Source organism: Oncorhynchus clarkii, unplaced genomic scaffold, assembly GCF_045791955.1.
Source record: "Oncorhynchus clarkii lewisi isolate Uvic-CL-2024 unplaced genomic scaffold, UVic_Ocla_1.0 unplaced_contig_5668_pilon_pilon, whole genome shotgun sequence".
Lineage (NCBI taxonomy): Eukaryota > Metazoa > Chordata > Actinopteri > Salmoniformes > Salmonidae > Oncorhynchus > Oncorhynchus clarkii.
Window position 1 is genome coordinate 142,314 of NW_027257937.1, and position 25,516 is coordinate 167,829.

General features: G+C 45.6%; 1 protein-coding gene and 21 non-coding genes across 22 annotated transcripts; 1 reads left to right on the forward strand and 21 right to left on the reverse strand.

Annotated features, from left to right (window-relative positions):
• The first annotated feature begins 167 nt into the window (after nucleotides 1-167).
• On the forward strand, nucleotides 168-8,808 carry LOC139393734 (exosome complex component RRP45-like). Its single transcript, XM_071142086.1, has 12 exons — nucleotides 168-376; nucleotides 680-774; nucleotides 1,551-1,670; nucleotides 1,798-1,900; nucleotides 2,609-2,746; nucleotides 2,999-3,081; nucleotides 3,247-3,379; nucleotides 3,835-3,923; nucleotides 4,085-4,231; nucleotides 4,436-4,590; nucleotides 7,217-7,289; nucleotides 8,416-8,808. The coding sequence occupies exons 1-12, from the start codon at nucleotides 311-313 to the stop codon at nucleotides 8,498-8,500; spliced, it is 1,287 nt and encodes a 428-aa protein (XP_070998187.1). The 5' UTR covers nucleotides 168-310; the 3' UTR covers nucleotides 8,501-8,808.
• A 2,794-nt stretch (nucleotides 8,809-11,602) lies between these two features.
• On the reverse strand, nucleotides 11,603-11,674 carry trnaq-cug (transfer RNA glutamine (anticodon CUG)). The gene has a single exon. It is a non-coding gene; the product is annotated as a tRNA-Gln (tRNA).
• Nucleotides 11,675-12,266: 592 nt separating this feature from the next.
• trnai-aau (transfer RNA isoleucine (anticodon AAU)) lies at nucleotides 12,267-12,340 on the reverse strand. The gene has a single exon. It is a non-coding gene; the product is annotated as a tRNA-Ile (tRNA).
• Nucleotides 12,341-12,637: 297 nt separating this feature from the next.
• trnaq-cug (transfer RNA glutamine (anticodon CUG)) lies at nucleotides 12,638-12,709 on the reverse strand. The gene has a single exon. It is a non-coding gene; the product is annotated as a tRNA-Gln (tRNA).
• A 439-nt stretch (nucleotides 12,710-13,148) lies between these two features.
• trnaq-uug (transfer RNA glutamine (anticodon UUG)) lies at nucleotides 13,149-13,220 on the reverse strand. Its single transcript has one exon. It is a non-coding gene; the product is annotated as a tRNA-Gln (tRNA).
• A 4,540-nt stretch (nucleotides 13,221-17,760) lies between these two features.
• On the reverse strand, nucleotides 17,761-17,832 carry trnaq-uug (transfer RNA glutamine (anticodon UUG)). The gene has a single exon. It is a non-coding gene; the product is annotated as a tRNA-Gln (tRNA).
• A 467-nt stretch (nucleotides 17,833-18,299) lies between these two features.
• On the reverse strand, nucleotides 18,300-18,372 carry trnaq-cug (transfer RNA glutamine (anticodon CUG)). Its single transcript has one exon. It is a non-coding gene; the product is annotated as a tRNA-Gln (tRNA).
• A 114-nt stretch (nucleotides 18,373-18,486) lies between these two features.
• Nucleotides 18,487-18,558, reverse strand: trnaq-uug (transfer RNA glutamine (anticodon UUG)). The gene has a single exon. It is a non-coding gene; the product is annotated as a tRNA-Gln (tRNA).
• A 466-nt stretch (nucleotides 18,559-19,024) lies between these two features.
• trnaq-cug (transfer RNA glutamine (anticodon CUG)) lies at nucleotides 19,025-19,096 on the reverse strand. Its single transcript has one exon. It is a non-coding gene; the product is annotated as a tRNA-Gln (tRNA).
• A 466-nt stretch (nucleotides 19,097-19,562) lies between these two features.
• Nucleotides 19,563-19,634, reverse strand: trnaq-cug (transfer RNA glutamine (anticodon CUG)). The gene has a single exon. It is a non-coding gene; the product is annotated as a tRNA-Gln (tRNA).
• A 115-nt stretch (nucleotides 19,635-19,749) lies between these two features.
• trnaq-uug (transfer RNA glutamine (anticodon UUG)) lies at nucleotides 19,750-19,821 on the reverse strand. Its single transcript has one exon. It is a non-coding gene; the product is annotated as a tRNA-Gln (tRNA).
• Nucleotides 19,822-20,425: 604 nt separating this feature from the next.
• On the reverse strand, nucleotides 20,426-20,497 carry trnaq-uug (transfer RNA glutamine (anticodon UUG)). The gene has a single exon. It is a non-coding gene; the product is annotated as a tRNA-Gln (tRNA).
• Nucleotides 20,498-21,094: 597 nt separating this feature from the next.
• trnaq-cug (transfer RNA glutamine (anticodon CUG)) lies at nucleotides 21,095-21,166 on the reverse strand. The gene has a single exon. It is a non-coding gene; the product is annotated as a tRNA-Gln (tRNA).
• A 115-nt stretch (nucleotides 21,167-21,281) lies between these two features.
• Nucleotides 21,282-21,353, reverse strand: trnaq-uug (transfer RNA glutamine (anticodon UUG)). The gene has a single exon. It is a non-coding gene; the product is annotated as a tRNA-Gln (tRNA).
• Nucleotides 21,354-21,947: 594 nt separating this feature from the next.
• trnaq-cug (transfer RNA glutamine (anticodon CUG)) lies at nucleotides 21,948-22,019 on the reverse strand. The gene has a single exon. It is a non-coding gene; the product is annotated as a tRNA-Gln (tRNA).
• Nucleotides 22,020-22,134: 115 nt separating this feature from the next.
• trnaq-uug (transfer RNA glutamine (anticodon UUG)) lies at nucleotides 22,135-22,206 on the reverse strand. The gene has a single exon. It is a non-coding gene; the product is annotated as a tRNA-Gln (tRNA).
• A 469-nt stretch (nucleotides 22,207-22,675) lies between these two features.
• trnaq-cug (transfer RNA glutamine (anticodon CUG)) lies at nucleotides 22,676-22,747 on the reverse strand. The gene has a single exon. It is a non-coding gene; the product is annotated as a tRNA-Gln (tRNA).
• A 466-nt stretch (nucleotides 22,748-23,213) lies between these two features.
• Nucleotides 23,214-23,285, reverse strand: trnaq-cug (transfer RNA glutamine (anticodon CUG)). The gene has a single exon. It is a non-coding gene; the product is annotated as a tRNA-Gln (tRNA).
• Nucleotides 23,286-23,400: 115 nt separating this feature from the next.
• On the reverse strand, nucleotides 23,401-23,472 carry trnaq-uug (transfer RNA glutamine (anticodon UUG)). Its single transcript has one exon. It is a non-coding gene; the product is annotated as a tRNA-Gln (tRNA).
• A 604-nt stretch (nucleotides 23,473-24,076) lies between these two features.
• trnaq-uug (transfer RNA glutamine (anticodon UUG)) lies at nucleotides 24,077-24,148 on the reverse strand. Its single transcript has one exon. It is a non-coding gene; the product is annotated as a tRNA-Gln (tRNA).
• A 597-nt stretch (nucleotides 24,149-24,745) lies between these two features.
• On the reverse strand, nucleotides 24,746-24,817 carry trnaq-cug (transfer RNA glutamine (anticodon CUG)). The gene has a single exon. It is a non-coding gene; the product is annotated as a tRNA-Gln (tRNA).
• A 115-nt stretch (nucleotides 24,818-24,932) lies between these two features.
• trnaq-uug (transfer RNA glutamine (anticodon UUG)) lies at nucleotides 24,933-25,004 on the reverse strand. The gene has a single exon. It is a non-coding gene; the product is annotated as a tRNA-Gln (tRNA).
• Nucleotides 25,005-25,516: the final 512 nt, after the last annotated feature.

Genomic DNA, 25,516 nt, shown 5'->3' on the forward strand with positions numbered 1-25,516 from the left:
ATTTGTCCAAAAGGAGACAATTAATGCAAGTTATTGGATAAACATCCAACATGTATTATTATTATTTTAATTCTTATTTTATTTAAATAATTATGACTTTAGAAATACATTGTGGATGGTTGCTACAATTTGAAGAATAGTGTAATACATTTGAGCAAATATACCTCATTTTGATTACTTTTATTGTGATAACTTCTATGTTGCTCTTCCGGAGCAGAGTTCATGAATGTTGACGATTGTTGAAACGTGAACACATGTTAACAAAAAAAAACACACCGGCATAGCAATATACAATTCATAGACAGCCAACATGAGAGATACGCCGTTATCAAACTGCGAGCGGGACTTTTTACTCAAAGCTATTCAAGAAAAAAAGGTAGCTGATGCAATTTGTGTATGCTTGCATGTGAATGAAACGTGCTAGCTGAGATAGCCAGATATGCTAGTTAGCTGACATAAATGGCCAATTTAGATGTGGGAACCCAAACTAAAATATTGTACAGTGTCTATCTCTATCTACCAACGTTACAGAGTTTGTTAGAGTTCTGGGTCATTGTACATAACCTGTTGTAAACTTGAGCTACCTAGCTAGCTAGCTAATTATCTTTCGATGCATCGTTGCTATACTAGCTATACATATTTACGATACATAATCTCGCTCAATAATGTGTACCTGCAGCGCTTGGATGGGAGACAGACCTATGACTACAGGAGCATCAAGATCTCGTTCGGGACAGATTATGGATGCTGCTTTGTTGACCTGGGGAAGACGAGGCGAGTGTTCCTGCCTTTTGAAGGCAAAGAAATGACAGTTGAGCAGTGGCTCTCAACCAAAGCTACTGGCCTATCTAAAGCGGATCATTGAGAAGCCCCAAGACTTACTGCTAAAAATGTAGATGACGGGTGCACCAGGCAAAGCCAAATGCACTTGGTGGTACAGTAACCGAAAATGGTTGACAGCCATTCTTAGTGGAGTTGGCTTTCTTGCTACTAACATGGCAGGCTTTTGCACTACGTTTGCATACATCTGAAAGGACTGGATACAAGTATGGCATTAGCTGTACCTTGCTATCTGATTGGATTGGCAGAATTGTTTTGCCATATACCCATCCATCCTTTCAGATCTATAAAGCAGCATAGGTGACAGTGGTAGGGGCTAAGGGCGAGGTGACAGTAGTAGGGGCTAGGGGCTAGGTGACAGTGGTAGGGGCTAGGTGACAGTAGTAGGGGCTAGGTGACAGTGGTAGGGGCTAGGTGCTAGGTGACAGTGGTAGGGGCTAGGTGACAGTAGTAGGGGCTAGGGGCTAGGTGACAGTGGTAGGGGCTAGGTGACAGTGGTAGGGGCTAGGGGCGGTTTGAGATTAACTTTGTACGTTTGGGCTCCTGAGTGGCGCAGCAGTCAAACGCACTCAGTGCAAGAGGCGTCACTACAGTCCCTGGTTTGAATCCAGGCTGTATCTGGCCGGGGGTAGGCCGTCATTGTAAATAAGAATTTGTTCTTAACCGACTTGTCTGGTTAAATAAATAAATGGTGTGTTCCTAACCTCCAGGATCATGGCCCAGGTGTCCTGTGAGCTCATTACTCCGAAAGAGAACCGACCGAATGAAGGACTCATTTTCTTCAACATTGAGCTGTCTCCCATGGCTTCTCCAGCATTTGAGATGGGCAGGTAAGAGTCCTACTATGTTTTTACTTCACAAGGCTATAGTGTAAATTGCATCTGAAAAACGATCACTGAAAAAAATGTATCTGCGTTGTTGTCGTACCCCCTTCTTGATCTCTCTCTCTATCTCTAGGCAGTCAGAGCTGTTGGTGAAGCTGAACAGACAGTTGGAGAGATGCCTCAGGAACTCCAAGTGTATAGACACAGAGTCTCTGTGTGTGGTGTCTGGAGAGAAGGTACGCACAAACACACACACACACACACACACCTGAAGTTTGGCATGAAGGCTGTGAACGAAAGTCCCCAAATTGGGTTTAAATTCCAGTCAATTCAGGAAGTAAACCAAATTCCAATTTGAAATGTTCTCCATTGAAAAGCATTGAAGATAATTTTTATATCAGTTTAATTCCTGAATTGACAGGAACTCAATATTTGGAAGGTGTTTTTAATGTTTTGTACACTCAGTGTATATCTACTGGTCTTCCAAGGTATAATGCCTATCTACCTGTCTATTTCTGCAGGTGTGGTACAGATCTATAATGCCTATCTACCTGTCTATTTCTCCAGGTGTGGTACAGATCTATAATGCCTATCTACCTGTCTATTTCTCCAGGTGTGGTACAGATCTATAATGCCTATCTACCTGTCTATTTCTCCAGGTGTGGTACAGATCTATAATGTCTATCTACCTGTCTATTTCTCCAGATGTGGTACAGATCGATGTCTGTGTAATTAGTGTGTCTGTATCTCCAGGTGTGGTACAGATCTATACTGCCTATCTACCTGTTTATCTCTCCAGATGTGGTACAGATCTATGTCTATATCTACCTGTTTATGTCTCCAGATGTGGTACAGATCGATGTCTGTGTAATTAGTGTGTCTGTGTATCTCCAGGTGTGGTACAGAATAATGTCTGTGTAATTAGTGTGTCTGTGTATCTCCAGGTGTGGCAGATTAGGGTGGACGTCCACTTGCTGAACCACGATGGTAACCTAATGGACGCTGCCAGCATTGCTGCCATCGCGGCCCTCTGTCACTTCAGACGGCCCGATGTGGGCATCCAGGGAGAGGAAGTCACTGTGGTGAGGAGAGGGGTGGGGTGATGCTATCGACAACTAATGCCATGGCTACTATCTTTGACATTGATTACACCCCTGGGTAGTGTTAATTAGGAACCAAACTGACAAACAGGGAAGGACCACCTGGATTTGTCTAATAAGACACACATTTTTGTCACACGTAGCAAAAGCTTTTAAAAATGTCATCTGTTGCATGCCCTAATGAACACAACCCCAATTTAGAATGATTTAACCCTTCATGTGTCTGTTCCACAGTACAGTACAGAGGAGAGAGACCCCATTCCCCTCAGCATCTACCACATGCCCATCTGTGTCAGTTTCTCCTTCTTCCAACAAGGGTAGGTCCCTGTTATATAAGATCACCTGTATGTTTGATATCACTATCAGACAGTGATGGCTGCCATTGCAGTTCTCTCTCTGCCTCTCTTCCCTTTCCTCTCCTGTTCTCCTTCTCTCCACTGTTCTCTATGTCCTATCTCATATCCCCTCTCCCTCTGCTCCAGGACCTACCTGTTGGTTGACCCGTGTGAGCGTGAGGAGCGTGTGATGGACGGCCTGCTGATGATAGCCATGAACAAACACAGAGAGATCTGCTCCATCCAGTCTAGTGGAGGCATCATGCTGCTCAAAGACCAGGCGGGTACTGGGGGGGCCATAGAGATACAGTCAGTTGCTGAAAAGACCAGGCGGGTACTGGGGAGCCATAGAGATACAGTCAGCTGCTCAAAAGACCAGGCGGGTACTGGGGGGCCATAGAGATACAGTCAGCTGCTCAAAAGACCAGGCGGGTACTGGGGGGCCATAGAGATACAGTCAGCTGCTCAAAAGACCAGGCGGGTACTGGGTAGCCATAGAGATAGTCAGCTGCTCAAAAGACCAGGCGGGTACTGGGGAGCTAATGCAGACCTGGGATGCCAACCCACGACCACAAAAACACTTTCTACGCGCAAATCAGCATGCTAAACACTCGTCTAGATATCATAACCATGGCTTTGGTAGGCCAGGGGGCTGATAATATTCAGGATGGATACGACCATACTCTAGCTACTTCACTGTGAATTGTATCTCTAAAGCATGCTGTGTTTGTACAGGTCCTCAGGTGCAGTAAGATCGCTAGTGTCAAAGTGTCAGAGATCACAGAGCTAATCAACAAAGCCTTGGAGAACGACAAGAAAGCCAGGTGGGTCACAGCAACTTGATCTCGTTAACGTTCATTTTGACTTTGTGGCTGTGCTATCGAGTGGAAACCTGTTTATATAAACCTCTCTGGTGTTGCTACTTTGGCGTCATTTCATTTTTGGATTCCGATGAAGTTCTCTTTTTGAATATCGGTTATTTCAGAAAAACTGGGGGTAAGTTTGGCTTCGCAGAGTCATTGCCCCAGGAGCGAATCACAGCGCTGAAAACAGACGTGTCACCTGTGGAAATGAGTGACGTCAAGGAGAGGGCCAATGAGATCGTCCAGAGAGCTGAGGTCCCGCCCCAAACGTATCCCTTCAAAGAAAGTCTTGAAGTTACTCTGAATAAATTTGTAGTAGAAGACTCTATTTTCTCCAAGGGGGAAGGTCATTGTTTGTGGGCGAGTGAGTTAGTGAGCGAGTGACTTGGTGTGCCTGTCCTCTTGTCTGTTTTCTCAATGCTACTGATCCATGGTTTACTCTAGACTCTAGTCCTTAACCAACCGTGGGACAGCGTTCCCTCTCCAGTGTTAACTGCGCCAGGTACAGGCCAGGTGGGGGAGGGGCTAGAGAACTCCTGGGGTCTGAAGGAAGAGGAGGAGGAGGAGGAAGATGAGACGGTGGAGTTGAAGATGGAGTTGGAAGAGGGACATGAGGAGAAGGGGAGAGGTAACTATTTGTTTTTTTTTCCTTGGGTGAGTGAAACTGACTCGCCTGGTCCCAGATCTGTTTGTGCTGTCTTCCATGGTCATAATTGGCAAGACGGCACAGAATGATCTGGAACCAGGCTACAAAAATGAATCAATCGCTCCAGGGGCGCTGAGCTACGCCTGACCCATCCCTCACTCACCACCCGGGTAACACCCCTCTACGCCTGACCCATCCCTCACTCACCACCCGGGTAACACCCCTCTACGCCTGACCCATCCCTCACTCACCACACGGGTAACACCCCTCTACGCCCGACCCATCCCTCATCCACCACCCGGGTAACACCCCTCTACGCCTGACCCATCCCTCACTCACCACCCGGGTAACACCCCTCTACGCCTGACCCATCCCTCACTCACCACACGGGTAACACCCCTCTACGCCCGACCCATCCCTCACCCACCACCCGGGTAACACCCCTCTACGCCTGACCCATCCCTCACTCACCACCCGGGTAACACCCCTCTACGCCTGACCCATCCCTCACTCACCACACGGGTAACACCCCTCTACGCCCGACCCATCCCTCATCCACCACCCGGGTAACACCCCTCTACGCCTGACCCATCCCTCACTCACCACCCGGGTAACACCCCTCTACGCCTGACCCATCCCTCACTCACCACACGGGTAACACCCCTCTACGCCCGACCCATCCCTCACCCACCACCCGGGTAACACCCCTCTACGCCTGACCCATCCCTCACTCACCACCCGGGTAACACCCCTCTACGCCTGACCCATCCCTCACTCACCACCCGGGTAACACCCCTCTACGCCTGACCCATCCCTCACTCACCACCCGGGTAACACCCCTCTACGCCTGACCCATCCCTCACTCACCACCCAGGTAACACCCCTCTACGCCTGACCCCATCCCTCACTCACCACCCGGGTAACACCCCTCTATGCCTGACCCCATCCCTCACTCACCACCCGGGTAACACCCCTCTACCCCTGACCCATCCCTCACTCACCACCCGGGTAACACCCCTCTACCCCTGACCCATCCCTCACTCACCACCCGGGTAACACCCCTCTACCCCTGACCCATCCCTCACTCACCACCCGGGTAACACCCCTCTACCCCTGACCCATCCCTCACTCACCACCCGGGTAACACCCCTCTACCCCTGACCCATCCCTCACTCACCACCCGGGTAACACCCCTCTACCCCTGACCCATCCCTCACTCACCACCCGGGTAACACCCCTCTACCCCTGACCCATCCCTCACTCACCACCCGGGTAACACCCCTCTACCCCTGACCCATCCCTCACTCACCACCCGGGTAACACCCCTCTACCCCTGACCCATCCCTCACTCACCACCCGGGTAACACCCCTCTACCCCTGACCCATCCCTAACTCACCACCCGGGTAACACCCCTCTACGCCTGACCCATCCCTCACTCACCACCCGGGTAACACCCCTCTACCCCTGACCCATCCCTCACTCACCACCCGGGTAACACCCCTCTACCCCTGACCCATCCCTCACTCACCACCCGGGTAACACCCCTCTACGCCTGACCCATCCCTCACTCACCACCCGGGTAACACCCCTCTACCCCTGACCCATCCCTCACTCACCACCCGGGTAACACCCCTCTACCCCTGACCCATCCCTCACTCACCACCCGGGTAACACCCCTCTACCCCTGACCCATTCCTCACTCACCACCTGGGTAACACCCCTCTACCCCTGACCCATCCCTCACTCACCACCCGGGTAACACCCCTCTACCCCTGACCCATCCCTCACTCACCACCCGGGTAACACCCCTCTACGCCTGACCCATCCCTCACTCACCACCCGGGTAACACCCCTCTACCCCTGACCCATCCCTCACTCACCACCCGGGTAACACCCGTCTACCCCTGACCCATCCCTCACTCACCACCCGGGTAACACCCCTCTACCCCTGACCCATCCCTCACTCACCACCCGGGTAACACCCCTCTACCCCTGACCCATCCCTCACTCACCACCCGGGTAACACCCCTCTACCCCTGACCCATCCCTTACTCACCACCCGGGTAACACCCCTCTACCCCTGACCCATCCCTCACTCACCACCCGGGTAACACCCCTCTACCCCTGACCCATCCCTCACTCACCACCCGGGTAACACCCCTCTACGCCTGACCCATCCCTCACTCACCACCCGGGTAACACCCCTCTACGCCTGACCCATCCCTCACTCACCACCTGGGTAACACCCCTCTACGCCTGACCCATCCCTCACTCACCACCTGGGTAACACCCCTCTACGCCTGACCCATCCCTCACTCACCACCTGGGTAACACCCCTCTACGCCTGACCCATCCCTCACTCACCACCCGGGTATCACCCCTCTACGCCTGACCCATCCCTCACTCACCACCCGGGTAACACCCCTCTACGCCTGACCCATCCCTCACTCACCACCCGGGTAACACCCCTCTACGCCTGACCCATTGCCTCCAGCCCTTCTGGAGGGTTGGAGGTTTGGTTTGTGAGCATAAAGATCATTTTCTGTTCTTTTAAGTTTAACGATCAATAAAGTACACCTCATCTTATTGTGTGATTGTGTTTCCTAGGTGACGTGGTGGTCATCTCAGACAGTGACAGCGAGGAGGAGGATGTTGTCATCTTGAACCAGGTAACAACAAAGTAAGTGGCACTTTTAGATTTTTTTTCTTCTGGGTTCTATAGAACCCCTTTCTGTGTCTCCAAGCATTGCCTCACGAGGGCGACGCGCGCAAGTTGGTGGCAGAACACCAGGGAGTTCTTGTAGAACGGCAGCAAGTTGGTGGCAGAACACCAGGGAGTTCTTCTAGAACGGCTGCAAGTTGGTGGCAGAACACCAGGGAGTTCTTATAGAACGGCTGCAAGTTGGTGGCAGAACACCAGGGAGTTCTTATAGAACGGCAGCAAGTTGGTGGCAGAACACCAGGGAGTTCTTATAGAACGGCAGCCCAAAAAAATGCCTCTGTTTACATGTTGCTTATGAGTGGATTTGACAGTACATGTCTATTATAATTGGATTTTACGGCTTGTACGTATGTCCTTCTTAATATAAAGTTTGTGTCATCATCGCAAATCAACTGCATTATACTTTTTTTTAAAAACACTTCAACCAGTAAAATGGCTCTTTGGATAGCTTTTGCTACAGCCTATGTCAATGAGGGTTAGCATTCTAGCTGACAACTGCTCCATAGAAAAAAGTATTTTTTCGTTTGTTGCAAAGATCACAACCAAATATAATCTGTTCAAGCGAGAATCAAAACATCACTGTAAGCGTAAGGGAACCCCCCCAAAAAAACATTTTTGTTTAGAAGTAATAAAAGCGCAAGTCTTAGACTGTTGAATGGGTGCAGATGGTGATGATTTTCTTACTGCAGACAAGAGTCGTGTGCATCTGTCCGTGACGTCAGTGTGTTGTGTACTGGAAAGGGGTCTAGGCGTTTTATACAGATTACACACCAAATACGCACCACACAAGTTCCATAGAAATGACACCTTCACTTTCAGATGGATTTATTTTTTGGGGGGTTACACCCACAAGCACATCGTCTCATTGCTGTTGTAAATGCAAACCATTCAAGTTGTAATGTAAGGTTGGGTTCTTTCTAAAAAAACAACAGAACATCCTTCTGATCTACTGAGAACCAGATATAGTGATGCTCATTTCATGTGTATATTATACATTAGTCTAATCATGAAAACAATAACCTTTTTACAATTGAAGTTGTGCTTACTTTGAGGAAGAAATGTATCAGACTTTGTTCTCTCTCAGGGAGAAGGCCTCCATCTCTAACCAACAGGGGGCAGTAGCCTCCAAGCAGCAGCAGCAGCAGAAGAAGAAGAAGAGGGGGCAGTAGCCTCCAAGCAGCAGCAGAAGAAGAGGGGGCAGTAGCCTCCAAGCAGCAGCAGAAGAAGAGGGGGCAGTAGCCTCCAAGCAGCAGCAGCAGAAGAAGAAGAGGAAGTGAAATATGTTTTTTTTTTCTTGAGCGGATGGAACATAAATAGAAATAAATAGTAGACTGGAAATTGACCTCAAGAAGCCACAAAATATGACTAAAACAATCATTTCAAACCGTGCTTACATTTGTATACAATCAGTTGTCTCTTTGTTATGTGTGAGAGAACTTGGGAACAGATTTCCTAAATTAAAATCATTTCTAAGATGTTTTCCTGGTCTTTTTACAGTCTGTCTCCAACCATGGAAAAATATTTAGTTTTTTTGCTCAGAAAATGAGGGTCCCAATAAAACCACCTGCGGGCCAAATTCAGCCAGTTGGGGAACCTTGCAGTAAATGTATTGTTTATTAGGCACCACCTGAAGCATACAGTAGATGTATTGATTATTAGGCACCACCTGAAGCATACAGTAGATGTATTGTTTATAACAATAAACAAGGGTATATACAGGGGGTACCGGTACAGAGACATTGTGGAGGCTATATACAGGGGATACCGGTACAGATGCATTGTGGAGGCTATATACAGGGGGTACTGGTACAGATGCATTGTGGAGGCTATATACAGGGGGTACTGGTACAGAGTCAATGTGGAGGCTATATACAGGGGGTACCGGTACAGAGACATTGTGGAGGCTATATACAGGGGATACCGGTACAGATGCATTGTGGAGGCTATATACAGGGGATACTGGTACAGAGTCAATGTGGAGGCTATATACAGGGGGTACCGGTACAGAGACATTGTGGAGGCTATATACAGGGGGTATGGTACAGAGTCAATGTGGAGGCTATATACAGGGGGTACCGGTACAGATGCATTGTGGAGGCTATATACAGGGCTACTGGTACAGAGTCAATGTGGAGGCTATATACAGGGGGTACTGGTACAGATGCATTGTGGAGGCTATATTCAGGGGGTACCGGTACAGAGACATTGTGGAGGCTATATACAGGGGGAACCGGTACAGATGCATTGTGGAGGCTATATACAGGGGGTACCGGTACAGATGCATTGTGGAGGCTATATACAGGGGATACTGGAACAGATGCATTGTGGGCTACTGGTACAGAGTACCGGTACAGAGTGGAGGCTATATACAGGGGATACTGATACAGATGCATTGTGGAGGCTATATACAGGGGATACTGGTACAGATGCATTGTGGAGGCTATATACAGGGGATAATGGTACAGATGCATTGTGGAGGCTATATACAGGGGATACTGATACAGATGCATTGTGGAGGCTATATACAGGGGATACTGGTACAGAGTCAATGTGGAGGCTATATACAGGGGATACTGGTACAGATGCATTGTGGAGGCTATATACAGGGGATACTGGTACAGATGCATTGTGGAGGCTATATACAGGGGATACTGGTACAGATGCATTGTGGAGGCTATATACAGGGGGTACTGGTACAGAGTCAATGTGGAGGCTATATACAGGGGGTACCGGTACAGAGACATTGTGGAGGCTATATACAGGGGATACCGGTACAGATGCATTGTGGAGGCTATATACAGGGGATACTGGTACAGAGTCAATGTTGAGGCTATATACAGGGGGTACCGGTACAGAGACATTGTGGAGGCTATATACAGGGGGTATGGTACAGAGTCAATGTGGAGGCTATATACAGGGGGTACCGGTACAGATGCATTGTGGAGGCTATATACAGGGCTACTGGTACAGAGTCAATGTGGAGGCTATATACAGGGGGTACTGGTACAGATGCATTGTGGAGGCTATATTCAGGGGGTACCGGTACAGAGACATTGTGGAGGCTATATACAGGGGGTACCGGTACAGATGCATTGTGGAGGCTATATACAGGGGGTACCGGTACAGATGCATTGTGGAGGCTATATACAGGGGATACTGGTACAGATGCATTGTGGAGGCTATATACAGGGGATACTGGAACAGATGCATTGTGGGCTACTGGTACAGGGCTACTGGTACAGAGTACCGGTACAGAGTGGAGGCTATATACAGGGGATACTGATACAGATGCATTGTGGAGGCTATATACAGGGGATACTGGTACAGATGCATTGTGGAGGCTATATACAGGGGATAATGGTACAGATGCATTGTGGAGGCTATATACAGGGGATACTGATACAGATGCATTGTGGAGGCTATATACAGGGGATACTGGTACAGAGTCAATGTGGAGGCTATATACAGGGGATACTGGTACAGATGCATTGTGGAGGCTATATACAGGGGATACTGGTACAGATGCATTGTGGAGGCTATATACAGGGGATACTGGTACAGATGCATTGTGGAGGCTATATACAGGGGGTACTGGTACAGAGTCAATGTGGAGGCTATATTCAGGGGGTACCGGTACAGAGTCAATGTGGAGGCTATATACAGGGGGTCCCAGTACAGAGTCCATGTGGAGGCTATATACAGGGGGTACCAGTACAGAGTCCATGTGGAGGCTATATACAGGGGGTACCGGTACAGAGTCAATGTGGAGGCTATATACAGGGGGTACCAGTACAGAGTCCATGTGGAGGCTATATACAGGGGGTACCGGTACAGAGTCAATGTGGAGGCTATATACAGGGGGTACCAGTACAGAGTCCATGTGGAGGCTATATACAGGGGGTACCGGTACAGAGTCAATGTGCTTATGCACAAAGCATTGTGGAGTGCCCGGATACAGCCATTAGCTGTGGTATATTGGCCACAAACCCCTGAGGTGCCTCATTGCTATTAAAAACTGGTTACCAGCGTAATTAGAGCAGGAAAAACAAATGTTGTGTCAGCCAATCAGTATTCATGGATTGAACCACACAGATAACAAAGGAGGCTCTGGGAGTGAGTTACACTGTGAAAGACAGATGTAACAAAAATGTATGGAAAAACGTTTGTTAAGACTGAGTATTTTGTGTTAATTGTTAGGAATACAATAACATTGAATGATACCGAATCAACCTTCCAAGTGAAGACTGTGTGTACAGCCGCAAAACACAGGCAGGTCCTACCGAGATTTGAACTCGGATCGCAGGATTCAGAGTCCTGAGTGCTAACCATTACACCATAGAACCTGTTGTGGCAGTACGGACTGGAATTAAATTTTAAATGAAATATGGCAGTGTGGACAATTATGGCACTGTCGTTTGCGCATTGATCGCGAGGAATTCCTTTTGAGAAACTAGGAACTGGCTTTGAAAAGTTACGTAGCCGTGTTAAACCAGAGAATATAAACAAACTCACGATTTTAAAGGAAGAAAAGCGCTCCGAATTTGACATGTTTGAGTTGAGATTCCGTGTTGAAGGACGCCAGTTTACAGGAGAAACGTGTTATGAATGCTCATAGTCCAATGTTTGAGTTGAGATTCCGTGTTGAAGGACGCCAGTTTACAGGAGAAACGTGTTATGAATGCTCATAGTCCAATGCTTGAGTTGAGATTCCGTGTTGAAGGACGCCAGTTTACAGGAGAAACGTGTTATGAATGCTCATAGTCCAATGCTTGAGTTGAGATTCCGTGTTGAAGGACGCCAGTTTACAGGAGAAACGTGTTATGAATGCTCATAGTCCAATGCTTGAGTTGAGATTCCGTGTTGAAGGACGCCAGTTGACAGGAGACACGTGTTTTGAATGCTCATGGTACAACTCGAGAAAAGAAAAACATATATTGGCCAGTACGGGTATCGAACCCGCGACCTTCGCGTTATTAGCACGACGCTCTAACCAACTGAGCTAACCGGCCTTCGTATTGTGTGAACATTTACATATTTCTAACGCAATTAACGATGCTGTTTTTAAACTTATGTATCTTTTTTGGAGTAGCGAGTATTGGACTACTATTAACTTACCATATTACCTTAATAGTAGGAATTTCTTGTGGGTTCGTATTATTTCAGTCTCCACCACGCTGTCACCTCACCCTTGGTATGAAAGCTCTTGTCAGAAAAAGGGGAATGTCGTTCCGACACCGGCATAATAGGATAAAAATATGGAAGGAATGACCCTCGCAGAAGACTCAAATTAATCGCAAAAACCAGACAGGTCCTACCGAGATTTGAACTCGGATCGCAGGATTCAGAGTCCTGAGTGCTAACCATTACACCATAGAACCACACAGTACCACATAGCACTAACAACTTATTAAGGGCTTGACTTCGGTAAATGGTGATATGGTTAGCACTCACTTTTCTGTACAATTCCCAAATTAATTTTGATTATGTTTCTATGGTGTAATGTAGCATTTCCTGAATGCTGCAATTCGTGATTACCAAAGACTGCTCTTCGACTCCCACCCACTTGTTTCTTTCACACACAACTATTTTAAAGTTGACAAGGGAGGAGTGTGTCACTGCAAAATCAAGGTAGGTCCTACCGAGATTTGAACTCGGATCGCAGGATTCAGAGTCCTGAGTACTAAACGTTACACCATAGAACCCTATACAGAGTAATTATTGTAGACTTCCGATTTTCGTGTCATTTGTACACCGGATAAACAGCAGATTATGAGATTATTGATTGGCCATGTGAATAATTCAGCACAAAAAATAGGAAGGTTCTACCGAGATTTGAACTCGGTTCACTGGATTCAAAGTCCAGAGTGCTAACCATTACACCATAGAACCATATTCTAAATCTACATGTAAATTGAAAAAAAAAAAATTGCGTTTAATTAGCAACAGCGGACTGTCGTTCCTTCACGTGTTGCAAATACTTTCAACTGACAACAATATTTGGACAGCTATATTCTAGTTCCACGAGGCAAATTAATTGACATGGTAGGATCGTCCAAGATTTAAACTCGGATTGTAGGATTCAGAGTCTCCATCTTCTCCACTGTTGTTATTGGGACCTCATAGACGGTGAGTGGCCACATTACACGGGGGAGAAGTCCAAACTGTAGGCACCAAAGCTTAAGCCTCCCAGGCAGTAGGGTCTTGTTGATGTTCTCAAGACCGTCGGCGATGTCCTGCCTTACTTGCTGCACTTGATCTTTATCCCGGAGGCTTTCGTTGTACCATCTACCCAGGCTCTTGATGGGTTGCTCAGACACCGTTGGTATCGGGTCATCTCCAATGCAGAACCTTACATCTTTAAGCTGTCCCTTGACTATGGAAATGCTTCGAGATTTGCTTGGCTTGATTTTCATCCGGGCCCACTTGATGTTATCCTGCAGTTTTGCAAGTAGCCGCCTGGTGCATGCTGCAGTGGTGGTCAGTGTAGTCATGTCATCCATGTATGCTCGGATAGGTGGGAGACGGAGCCCCTCCTTAGTTCTCTCACCGCCGACCACCCATCTCGATGCCCTGATGATGACTTCCATGGCCATAGTGAAGGCCAGAGGAGAAATTGTACAGCCTGCCATTATGCCTACTTCCAAGCGCTGCCATGTTGTTGTGAAGTCAGGTGTTGTGAAACACAATTGCAGGTCTTGGAAATAGGCCTTTACCAGTGTAGTGATGGGTTCTGGTACGTGGAAAAAGTTGAAGGATTCCCAGAGGAGTTCATGGGGAACTGAGCCAAAGGCATTGGCCAGGTCGAGGAAGATGACATAGAGGTCTCTCTTGTCCTTCTTAGCTGTTTGGATCTGGTGCCAAATCATACTAGTATGTTCCAGGCAACCAGAGAAACCAGGAATGCCTGCTTTCTGTACAGATGTATCAATGTACTTGTTCCTTTCCAGATAAATGTACAGCCTCTGTGCTATTATACTGAAAAAGATCTTCCCTTCGACGTTGAGAAGGGAGATTGGTCGGAATTGACTGATGTCTGTCGCATCCTTCTCTTTCGGGATTAGCACACCACCAGCCCTTCGCCATGCCTTTGGTATTATTTCCTTCTGCCACACTATCCTCATGAGCCTCCAAAGAAAGCGTAGAACATCCGGGGCGTTCTTGTAGAGCTTGTATGGTACTCCATTAGGCCCAGGAGCCGAGGCCGCTCTTGCTCTTCGGACAACGTTCTCTACTTCCCTCCATTTTGGAGGGTCAGTGTCCAGATTGAATTCTGGTGGTTGAATAGGTGGGATGTCATGTGGGATGATTATCTGCTCATGCTTTTTCATGTCCTGGTGGACCTTTTCCAGATGTTCTTCCAGTTCAGGCTTTGGAGTTTTTAGGATTCCGCACTTTTCCTTTGCGAAGAGATCTTTGACAAACTTAAAGGGGTTTTTATAGAACTGTGTTCTTGAGTGTTCCTTCTTCCTACGAAGTTTCCTTAAGTTTTCCGCTCTTCGCAAGGTTGCCAGCCGACATTTAATGTCTGCTTGGAGTAGCATGAGACCTTCTCTCTCTGCATCAGAGGCCTTCTTCCACTGCTTCCTCAGCTGCCTTCTCTCTCTGACAAGTATCTCGATCTCCTGCTGCCTCCTAGATTTGGCTGGTGCGGGTGGTGTCTTGCCACTTCTCCTTTCGTTTACTCCAAAGCGCTCTTCTCCGTAGTGGTAGATAATGTCTCCCATCCTTTCAAGCTTTTTCTCTGCTGTTCCTACCTGTTGTTCCAAGATTTTTGTCAGGTCGTTGTTGATTGTTTCCCACTCTCTCTTTTCAACAGCTTTGGGCCACTTCACACTCGGTCTGTGCCCTTTGATCTTTTCCTGTTTTAGAGGTCTCTGTGGTTGGGTGAGTTCATCCACCGGCATTTCTGTGCTTGTGTTATCCTCCTCGGTTACAGGGGTGCTGATGCTCTGCGAACTTTGGTTTGCGTCCCGTCGCTGTGCTTCATTCGACTGATTTGACTGGCTGCTTCGTAAGAAGTACTGGTCAATGCGAGGTCCCTGTCTCTGCTCTCCCAAGCATCTTTTCCTCCCTTGATGGATCCTTAACCCCCTTGCCGATGTTACTCTCTCCCAACCACAGCTGCACGCCTGAAGTGTGTGTCCTGCTGCTGTTATGGTTGTCTCATGTGCTGTGTTCCTACTCGTAGTCGTTTCCGTTCCTGGGTCCGTAACCATGTGATCAGTCGTTGAGCCATCTTGCGCCCCAGCTCTCGCAGGCTCTAGGGGTATGTTCCTTTGTTGACTTTCAGTAGCACTTAGCGGGTGTCTCCAACATACTGAAACAGCGTCGGAGACTGCCAACATGGGTAGCTAGCCCATGACAGCCCCAGTGGGGTCTATTCCCTCCAGTCAGCTGTCTCTCCAAGCTGTCACACAGACTTTCCTATGTTGTCAGCTGTCCTTTCACAGCAGTCACTGGACTGGTCCAGATGATCAGAATCATAAAACACGGGATGAGATGTTAAAAACTGTCCATTGTGCCAATAGATGGAATGCACTCGCATGAGATTTGCCGTGATGTTGACAGAGTGGCATGGGAGGTTTATTTCTTAGACTGGGTTAAGATGTCAATTTTGGGACACATCCTCAGTAGTGTGCCTTCGAATCAGTGGGTGTTTCGGCCTTTAATCACTAAACACTCTCATCAAAGGTGGCCAGCTAAAGGGTGATCAAGCCTTAGCTTGTGTCCCATGCCCAATTAAGATGTCCCACGGGACTATGCAAGGCAGGGGCGTCCTCTTCCCTGAGCCAGTCCTACAGCTGACCGCATACCTCATATGCCCTCAAGTTGGAGGGATCTGAATTGGGTTCTCAGGTGGGGGTGGGGGGTCATGAAGTTATAGCCCAGCAAGGGTCCTTCCGTTTGATCCAGATCCACTGGCTGCCTCTTTCAGCTGCTTGAGAAACTGCTCTGACGGTCTGCCGCAGAGCCTGTCCATGGATTCCAAGTTCTTTCAGCAACCTGATGGTGGAAGAAGCCACGAATCCTCTGCATCCCACTTCAACTGGCCAGACTTTTGCATTCCAGCCACGCTGAGTTGCGTCTGCTGCCAACTCTGTGTAACGCAGTTTCTTACGCTCGTAGGCCTCTTCAACAGAGTTTTCCCACGGGACTGTGAGCTCTATGATGTACACAGCCTTTCGTGAAGGGGACCAGAGTACCATGTCTGGCCTAAGGTTGGTAGAAGCAAGGTGGAAAAATTAGTTGCTGGCCAATATCGACAAGCATCTTCCAGTCCCGGGCCATGGCTAGGTGTCCAGTTTCTGGCTTTGTAGGAGGATACTTGGGCCTTTTCTGTCCCTCCCGGATGAATGTTGTTGTTTTGACGGGATTGCTTGTTTTTGGAGGTAATGAATTGGTTGCACTCCTCTTGGTCTCAAGTGCTGCAGCCAGGCTCTTGAGGACCTGATTGTGCCTCCAGGTGTAGCGGCCTTGTGAGAGGCTGGTCTTGCAACCTGTCATTATATGCCTGAGAGTCGCTGGAGCTGGGCAGAGGGGGCAGGTCGAGTCCTCGCCATACCATTGATGTAGATTTTTTGGTGATGGAAGCACATCATAAACAGCTCTTATGATGAAGCTGATGTTGCTTGCCTCCATTTGCCAATGCTCATTCCAGTTGATCTTTCTCCTCTCCAGGCCTTCCCACCGCGTCCATTGCCCTTGTTTAGCAAGAGAGAGCCTTTGCACTTCTTGCAGTCTCCTCCTGTCTGCGCACCTCCTCGACCACCAGCTTCCTGCGTTCAGATGCTGTTGCCTTATGGAACGTTGGTTTGCTTGCTGCCAGGCCAAAGCCTCCTCTTCCATGCTGGATATTCCCCACAATGTCTTGGTGTCTCAGGGCTGATGTTGCTTGCTGCACAGCCTTGGATGATGTCCATTTCCGTCCAGTTTGTAGGGGAGGTGCAGCCTTGCTAATGGTCTGGTCTTTGGAGTCCTTCAATGTCATCTGAAGTCTTACTTTAGAGCACTTGTACTCCTCCGTTAGACTTGTAAGAGGTAGTTCAAGGACCCCTTTGCCATAGAGGCCGATGTTACTTAAGCATCGTGGGACACCCAGCCATTTCTTCAAGTATGAGGTAATTGTTCGCTCCATCTTCTCCACTGTTGTTATTGGGACCTCATAGACGGTGAGTGGCCACATTACACTGAGGAGAAGTCCAAACTGTAGGCACCAAAGCTTGAGCCTCCCAGGCAATAGGGTCTTGTTGATGTTCTCAAGACCGTCGGCGATGTCCTGCCTTACTTGCTGCACTTGATCTTTATGTCTATACCCTATACAGAGTAATTATTGTAGACTTCCGATTTTCATGTCATTTGTACACCGGATAAACAGCAGATTATGAGATTATTGGTTGGCCATGTGAATAATTCAGCACAAAAAATAGGAAGGTTCTACCGAGATTTGAACTCGGATCACTAGATTCAAAGTCCAGAGTGCTAACCATTACACCATAGAACCATATTCTAAATCCACATGGAAATTGAAAAATAAAAAATCTGTGTTTAATTAGCAACAGCAGACTGTCGTTCCTTCACGTGTTGCAAATACTTTCAACTGACAACAATATTTGGACAGCTATATTCGAGTTCCACGAGGCAAATTAATTGACATGGTAGGATCGTCCAAGATTTAAACTCGGATTTTCGGATTCAGAGTCCTGAGTGATAACCTTTACAGCATAGAACCCTGTACTCAATACTCTGTGACGGGTTCAGATTTTACTGTCCTTGGTTCACCGGAAAAACAGATCAAATATTGTCTGGCCAGAAACGGTATCAACTACCAGGCACTCATAGTATGCATTTACCGAAGGCTAGCCATTCGTGCGTAACAAGAGTGCTTATCGACTCCCACCCACTTGTTTCTTCCACGCACAACTATTTTAAAGTTGACAAGGGAGGAGTGTGTCACTGCAAAATCAAGGTAGGTCCTACCGAGATTTGAACTCGGATCGCAGGATTCAGAGTCCTGAGTGCTAACCATTACACCATAGAAACCTATACAGAGTAATTATTGTAGACTTCCGATTTTCCTGTCATTTGTACACCGGATAAACAGCAGATTATGAGATTATTGTTTGGCCATGTGAATAATTCAGCACAAAAAATAGGAAGGTTCTACCGAGATTTGAACTCGGATCACTGGATTCAAAGTCCAGAGTGCTAACCATTACACCATAGAACCATATTCTAAATCCACATGGAAATTGAAAAAAAAAAATCTGTGTTTAATTAGCAACAGTGGACTGTCGTTCCTTCACGTGTTGCAAATACTTTCAACTGACAACAATATTTGGACAGCTATATTCTAGTTCCACGAGGCAAATTAATTGACATGGTAGGATCGTCCAAGATTTAAACTCGGATTTTCGGATTCAGAGTCCTGAGTGATAACCTTTACAGCATAGAACCCTGTACTCAATACTCTGTGACGGGTTCAGATTTTACTGTCCTTGGTTCACCGGAAAAACAGATCAAATATTGTCTGGCCAGAAACGGTATCAACTACCAGGCACTCATAGTATGCATTTACCGAAGGCTAGCCATTCGTGCGTAACAAGAGTGCTTATCGACTCCCACCCACTTGTTTCTTTCACGCACAACTATTTTAAAGTTGACAAGGGAGGAGTGTGTCACTGCAAAATCAAGGTAGGTCCTACTGAGATTTGAACTCGGATCGCAGGATTCAGAGTCCTGAGTGCTAACCATTACACCATAGAACCATATTCTAAATCCACATGGAAATTGAAAAAAAAAAATCTGTGTTTAATTAGCAACAGTGGACTGTCGTTCCTTCACGTGTTGCAAATACTTTCAACTGACAACAATATTTGGACAGCTATATTCTAGTTCCACGAGGCAAATTAATTGACATGGTAGGATCGTCCAAGATTTAAACTCGGATTTTCGGATTCAGAGTCCTGAGTGATAACCTTTACAGCATAGAACCCTGTACTCAATACTCTGTGACGGGTTCAGATTTTACTGTCCTTGGTTCACCGGAAAAACAGATCAAATATTGTCTGGCCAGAAACGGTATCAACTACCAGGCACTCATAGTATGCATTTACCGTAGGCTAGCCATTAGTGCGTAACAAGAGTGCTTATCGACTCCCACCCACTTGTTTCTTTCACGCACAACTATTTTAAAGTTGACAAGGGAGGAGTGTGTCACTGCAAAATCAAGGTAGGTCCTACCGAGATTTGAACTCGGATCGCAGGATTCAGAGTCCTGAGTGCTAACCATTACACCATAGAACCCTATACAGAGTAATTATTGTAGACTTCCGATTTTCATGTCATTTGTACACCGGATAAACAGCAGATTATGAGATTATTGTTTGGCCATGTGAATAATTCAGCACAAAAAATAGGAAGGTTCTACCGAGATTTGAACTCGGATCACAGGATTCAAAGTCCAGAGTGCTAACCATTACACCATAGAACCATATTCTAAATCCACATGGAAATTGAAAAAAAAAAATCTGTGTTTAATTAGCAACAGTGGACTGTCGTTCGTTCACGTGTTGCAAATACTTTCAACTGACAACAATATTTGGACAGCTATATTCGAGTTCCACGAGGCAAATTAATTGACATGGTAGGATCGTCCAAGATTTAAACTCGGATTGTAGGATTCAGAGTCCTGAGTGATAACCTTTACAGCATAGAACCCTGTACTCAATACTCTGTGACGGGTTCAGATTTTACTGTCCTTGGTTCACCGGAAAAACAGATCAAATATTGTCTGGCCAGAAACGGTATCAACTACCAGGCACTCATAGTATGCATTTACTGTAGGCTAGCCATTCGTGCGTAACAAGAGTGCTTATCGACTCCCACCCACTTGTTACTTTCACGCACAACTATTTAAACTCGGATGGATTCAGGATTCAGGATTCAGAGTCCTGAGTGCTAACCATTACACCATAGAACCCTATACAGAGTAATTATTGTAGACTTCCGATTTTCCTGTCATTTGTACACCGGATAAACAGCAGATTATGATATTATTGTTTGGCCATGTGAATAATTCAGCACAAAAAATAGGAAGGTTCTACCGAGATTTGAACTCGGATCACTGGATTCAAAGTCCAGAGTGCTAACCATTACACCATAGAACCATATTTTAAATCCACATGGAAATTGAAAAAAAAAAATCTGTGTTTAATTAGCAACAGTGGACTGTCGTTCCTTCACGTGTTGCAAATACTTTCAACTGACAACAATATTTGGACAGCTATATTCTAGTTCCACGAGGCAAATTAATTGACATGGTAGGATCGTCCAAGATTTAAACTCGGATTTTCGGATTCAGAGTCCTGAGTGATAACCTTTACAGCATAGAACCCTGTACTCAATACTCTGTTACGGGTTCAGAGTTTACTGTCCTTGGTTCACCGGAAAAACAGACAAAATATTTTCTGGCCAGAAACGGTATCAACTGGGCTACCCTACCATGCATCCATCCACTTGGAAATCCACATATTTCCAACACGAATGATGTGATGAGTGTGAACAAAATATGAAACATTTTCAGTTCTTTGTGGGGCTGCAAGTTTTCAATTAAAAAACATACCAACAACTCATAGTATGCATTTAACGTTGGCTAGCCATTCGTGCGTAACAAGAGTGCTTATTGACTCCCACCCATTTGTTTCTTTCACGCACAACTATTTTAAAGTTGACAGGGGAGGAGTGTGTCACTGCAAAATCAAGATAGGTCCTACCGAGATTTGAACTCGGATTGCAGGATTCAGAGTCCCGAGTGCTAACCATTACACCATAGAACCCTATACAGAATAATTATTGTAGACTTCCGATTTTCCTGTCATTTGTACACCGGATAAACAGCAGATTATGAGATTATTGGTTGGCCATGTGAATAATTCAGCACAAAAAATAGGAAGGTTCTACCGAGATTTGAACTCGGATCACTGGATTCAAAGTCCAGAGTGCTAACCATTACACCATAGAACCATATTCTAAATCCACATGGAAATTGAAAAAAAAAAAATTATGCGTTTAATTAGCAACAGCGGACTGTCGTTCCTTCACGTGTTGCAAATACTTTCAACTGACAACAATATTTGGACAGCTATATTCAAGTTCCACGGGGCAAATGAATTGACATGGTAGGATCGTCCAAGATTTAAACTCGGATTGTAGGATTCAGAGTCCTGAGTGATAACCTTTACAGCGTAGAACCCTGTACTCAATACTCTGTTACGGGTTCAGATTTTACTGTCCTTGGTTCACCGGAAAAACAGACAAAATATTTTCTGGCCAGAAACGGTATCAACTGGGCTACCCTACCATGCATCCACTTGGAAATCCACATATTTCCAACACGAATGATGTGATGAGTGTGAACAAAATATGAAACATTTTCAGTTCTTTGTGGGGCTGCAAGTTTTCAATTAAAAAACTTACCAGGAACTCATAGTATGCATTTACCGTTGGCTAGCCATTTGTGCGTAACAAGAGTGCTTATTGACTCCACCCATTTGTTTCTTTCACACACGACTATTTTAAAGTTGACAGGGGAGGAGTGTGTCACTGCAAAATCAAGGTAGGTCCTACCGAGATTTGAACTCGGATCGCAGGATTCAGAGTCCTGAGTGCTAACCATTACACCATAGAACCCTATAAAGAGTAATTATTGTAGACTTCCGATTTCCCTGTCATTTGTACACCGGATAAACAGCAGATTATGAGATTATTGGTTGGCCATGTGAATAATTCAGCACAAAAAAAAAGAAGGTTCTACCGAGATTTGAACTCGGATCACTGGATTCAAAGTCCAGAGTGCTAACCATTACATCATAGAACCATATTCTAAATCCACATGGAAATTGAAAAAAAAAAAAATCTGCGTTTAAATTAGCAACAGCGGACTGTCGTTCCTTCACGTGTTGCAAATACTTTCAACTGACAACAATATTTGGACAGCTATATTCTAGTTCCACGAGGCAAATTAATTGACATGGTAGGATCGTCCAAGATTTAAACTCGGATTTTCGGATTCAGAGTCCTGAGTGATAACCTTTACAGCATAGAACCCTGTACTCAATACTCTGTGACGGGTTCAGATTTTACTGTCCTTGGTTCACCGGAAAAACAGATCAAATATTGTCTGGCCAGAAACGGTATCAACTACCAGGCACTCATAGTATGCATTTACCGTAGGCTAGCCATTAGTGCGTAACAAGAGTGCTTATCGACTCCCACCCACTTGTTTCTTTCACGCACAACTATTTTAAAGTTGACAAGGGAGGAGTGTGTCACTGCAAAATCAAGGTAGGTCCTACTGAGATTTGAACTCGGATCGCAGGATTCAGAGTCCTGAGTGCTAACCATTACACCATAGAACCATATTCTAAATCCACATGGAAATTGAAAAAAAAAAATCTGTGTTTAATTAGCAACAGTGGACTGTCGTTCCTTCACGTGTTGCAAATACTTTCAACTGACAACAATATTTGGACAGCTATATTCTAGTTCCACGAGGCAAATTAATTGACATGGTAGGATCGTCCAAGATTTAAACTCGGATTTTCGGATTCAGAGTCCTGAGTGATAACCTTTACAGCATAGAACCCTGTACTCAATACTCTGTGACGGGTTCAGATTTTACTGTCCTTGGTTCACCGGAAAAACAGATCAAATATTGTCTGGCCAGAAACGGTATCAACTACCAGGCACTCATAGTATGCATTTACCGTAGGCTAGCCATTAGTGCGTAACAAGAGTGCTTATCGACTCCCACCCACTTGTTTCTTTCACGCACAACTATTTTAAAGTTGACAAGGGAGGAGTGTGTCACTGCAAAATCAAGGTAGGTCCTACCGAGATTTGAACTCGGATCGCAGGATTCAGAGTCCTGAGTGCTAACCATTACACCATAGAACCCTATACAGAGTAATTATTGTAGACTTCCGATTTTCATGTCATTTGTACACCGGATAAACAGCAGATTATGAGATTATTGTTTGGCCATGTGAATAATTCAGCACAAAAAATAGGAAGGTTCTACCGAGATTTGAACTCGGATCACAGGATTCAAAGTCCAGAGTGCTAACCATTACACCATAGAACCATATTCTAAATCCACATGGAAATTGAAAAAAAAAAATCTGTGTTTAATTAGCAACAGTGGACTGTCGTTCGTTCACGTGTTGCAAATACTTTCAACTGACAACAATATTTGGACAGCTATATTCGAGTTCCACGAGGCAAATTAATTGACATGGTAGGATCGTCCAAGATTTAAACTCGGATTGTAGGATTCAGAGTCCTGAGTGATAACCTTTACAGCATAGAACCCTGTACTCAATACTCTGTGACGGGTTCAGATTTTACTGTCCTTGGTTCACCGGAAAAACAGATCAAATATTGTCTGGCCAGAAACGGTATCAACTACCAGGCACTCATAGTATGCATTTACTGTAGGCTAGCCATTCGTGCGTAACAAGAGTGCTTATCGACTCCCACCCACTTGTTACTTTCACGCACAACTATTTAAACTCGGATGGATTCAGGATTCAGGATTCAGAGTCCTGAGTGCTAACCATTACACCATAGAACCCTATACAGAGTAATTATTGTAGACTTCCGATTTTCCTGTCATTTGTACACCGGATAAACAGCAGATTATGATATTATTGTTTGGCCATGTGAATAATTCAGCACAAAAAATAGGAAGGTTCTACCGAGATTTGAACTCGGATCACTGGATTCAAAGTCCAGAGTGCTAACCATTACACCATAGAACCATATTTTAAATCCACATGGAAATTGAAAAAAAAAAATCTGTGTTTAATTAGCAACAGTGGACTGTCGTTCCTTCACGTGTTGCAAATACTTTCAACTGACAACAATATTTGGACAGCTATATTCTAGTTCCACGAGGCAAATTAATTGACATGGTAGGATCGTCCAAGATTTAAACTCGGATTTTCGGATTCAGAGTCCTGAGTGATAACCTTTACAGCATAGAACCCTGTACTCAATACTCTGTTACGGGTTCAGAGTTTACTGTCCTTGGTTCACCGGAAAAACAGACAAAATATTTTCTGGCCAGAAACGGTATCAACTGGGCTACCCTACCATGCATCCATCCACTTGGAAATCCACATATTTCCAACACGAATGATGTGATGAGTGTGAACAAAATATGAAACATTTTCAGTTCTTTGTGGGGCTGCAAGTTTTCAATTAAAAAACATACCAACAACTCATAGTATGCATTTAACGTTGGCTAGCCATTCGTGCGTAACAAGAGTGCTTATTGACTCCCACCCATTTGTTTCTTTCACGCACAACTATTTTAAAGTTGACAGGGGAGGAGTGTGTCACTGCAAAATCAAGATAGGTCCTACCGAGATTTGAACTCGGATTGCAGGATTCAGAGTCCCGAGTGCTAACCATTACACCATAGAACCCTATACAGAATAATTGTTGTAGACTTCCGATTTTCCTGTCATTTGTACACCGGATAAACAGCAGATTATGAGATTATTGGTTGGCCATGTGAATAATTCAGCACAAAAAATAGGAAGGTTCTACCGAGATTTGAACTCGGATCACTGGATTCAAAGTCCAGAGTGCTAACCATTACACCATAGAACCATATTCTAAATCCACATGGAAATTGAAAAAAAAAAAATTATGCGTTTAATTAGCAACAGCGGACTGTCGTTCCTTCACGTGTTGCAAATACTTTCAACTGACAACAATATTTGGACAGCTATATTCAAGTTCCACGGGGCAAATGAATTGACATGGTAGGATCGTCCAAGATTTAAACTCGGATTGTAGGATTCAGAGTCCTGAGTGATAACCTTTACAGCGTAGAACCCTGTACTCAATACTCTGTTACGGGTTCAGATTTTACTGTCCTTGGTTCACCGGAAAAACAGACAAAATATTTTCTGGCCAGAAACGGTATCAACTGGGCTACCCTACCATGCATCCACTTGGAAATCCACATATTTCCAACACGAATGATGTGATGAGTGTGAACAAAATATGAAACATTTTCAGTTCTTTGTGGGGCTGCAAGTTTTCAATTAAAAAACTTACCAGGAACTCATAGTATGCATTTACCGTTGGCTAGCCATTTGTGCGTAACAAGAGTGCTT

Bases quoted from the DNA above. Each gene is read 5' to 3' on its own strand.
- LOC139393734 (XM_071142086.1), top strand. From the start codon at position 311: ATGAGAGATACGCCGTTATCAAACTGCGAGCGGGACTTTTTACTCAAA. The intron at 1,671-1,797 runs GTAAGAGTCCTA...CTCTATCTCTAG, and splicing joins CCAGCATTTGAGATGGGCAG to GCAGTCAGAGCTGTTGGTGA. The intron at 4,591-7,216 runs GTAACTATTTGT...TGTGTTTCCTAG, and splicing joins ACATGAGGAGAAGGGGAGAG to GTGACGTGGTGGTCATCTCA.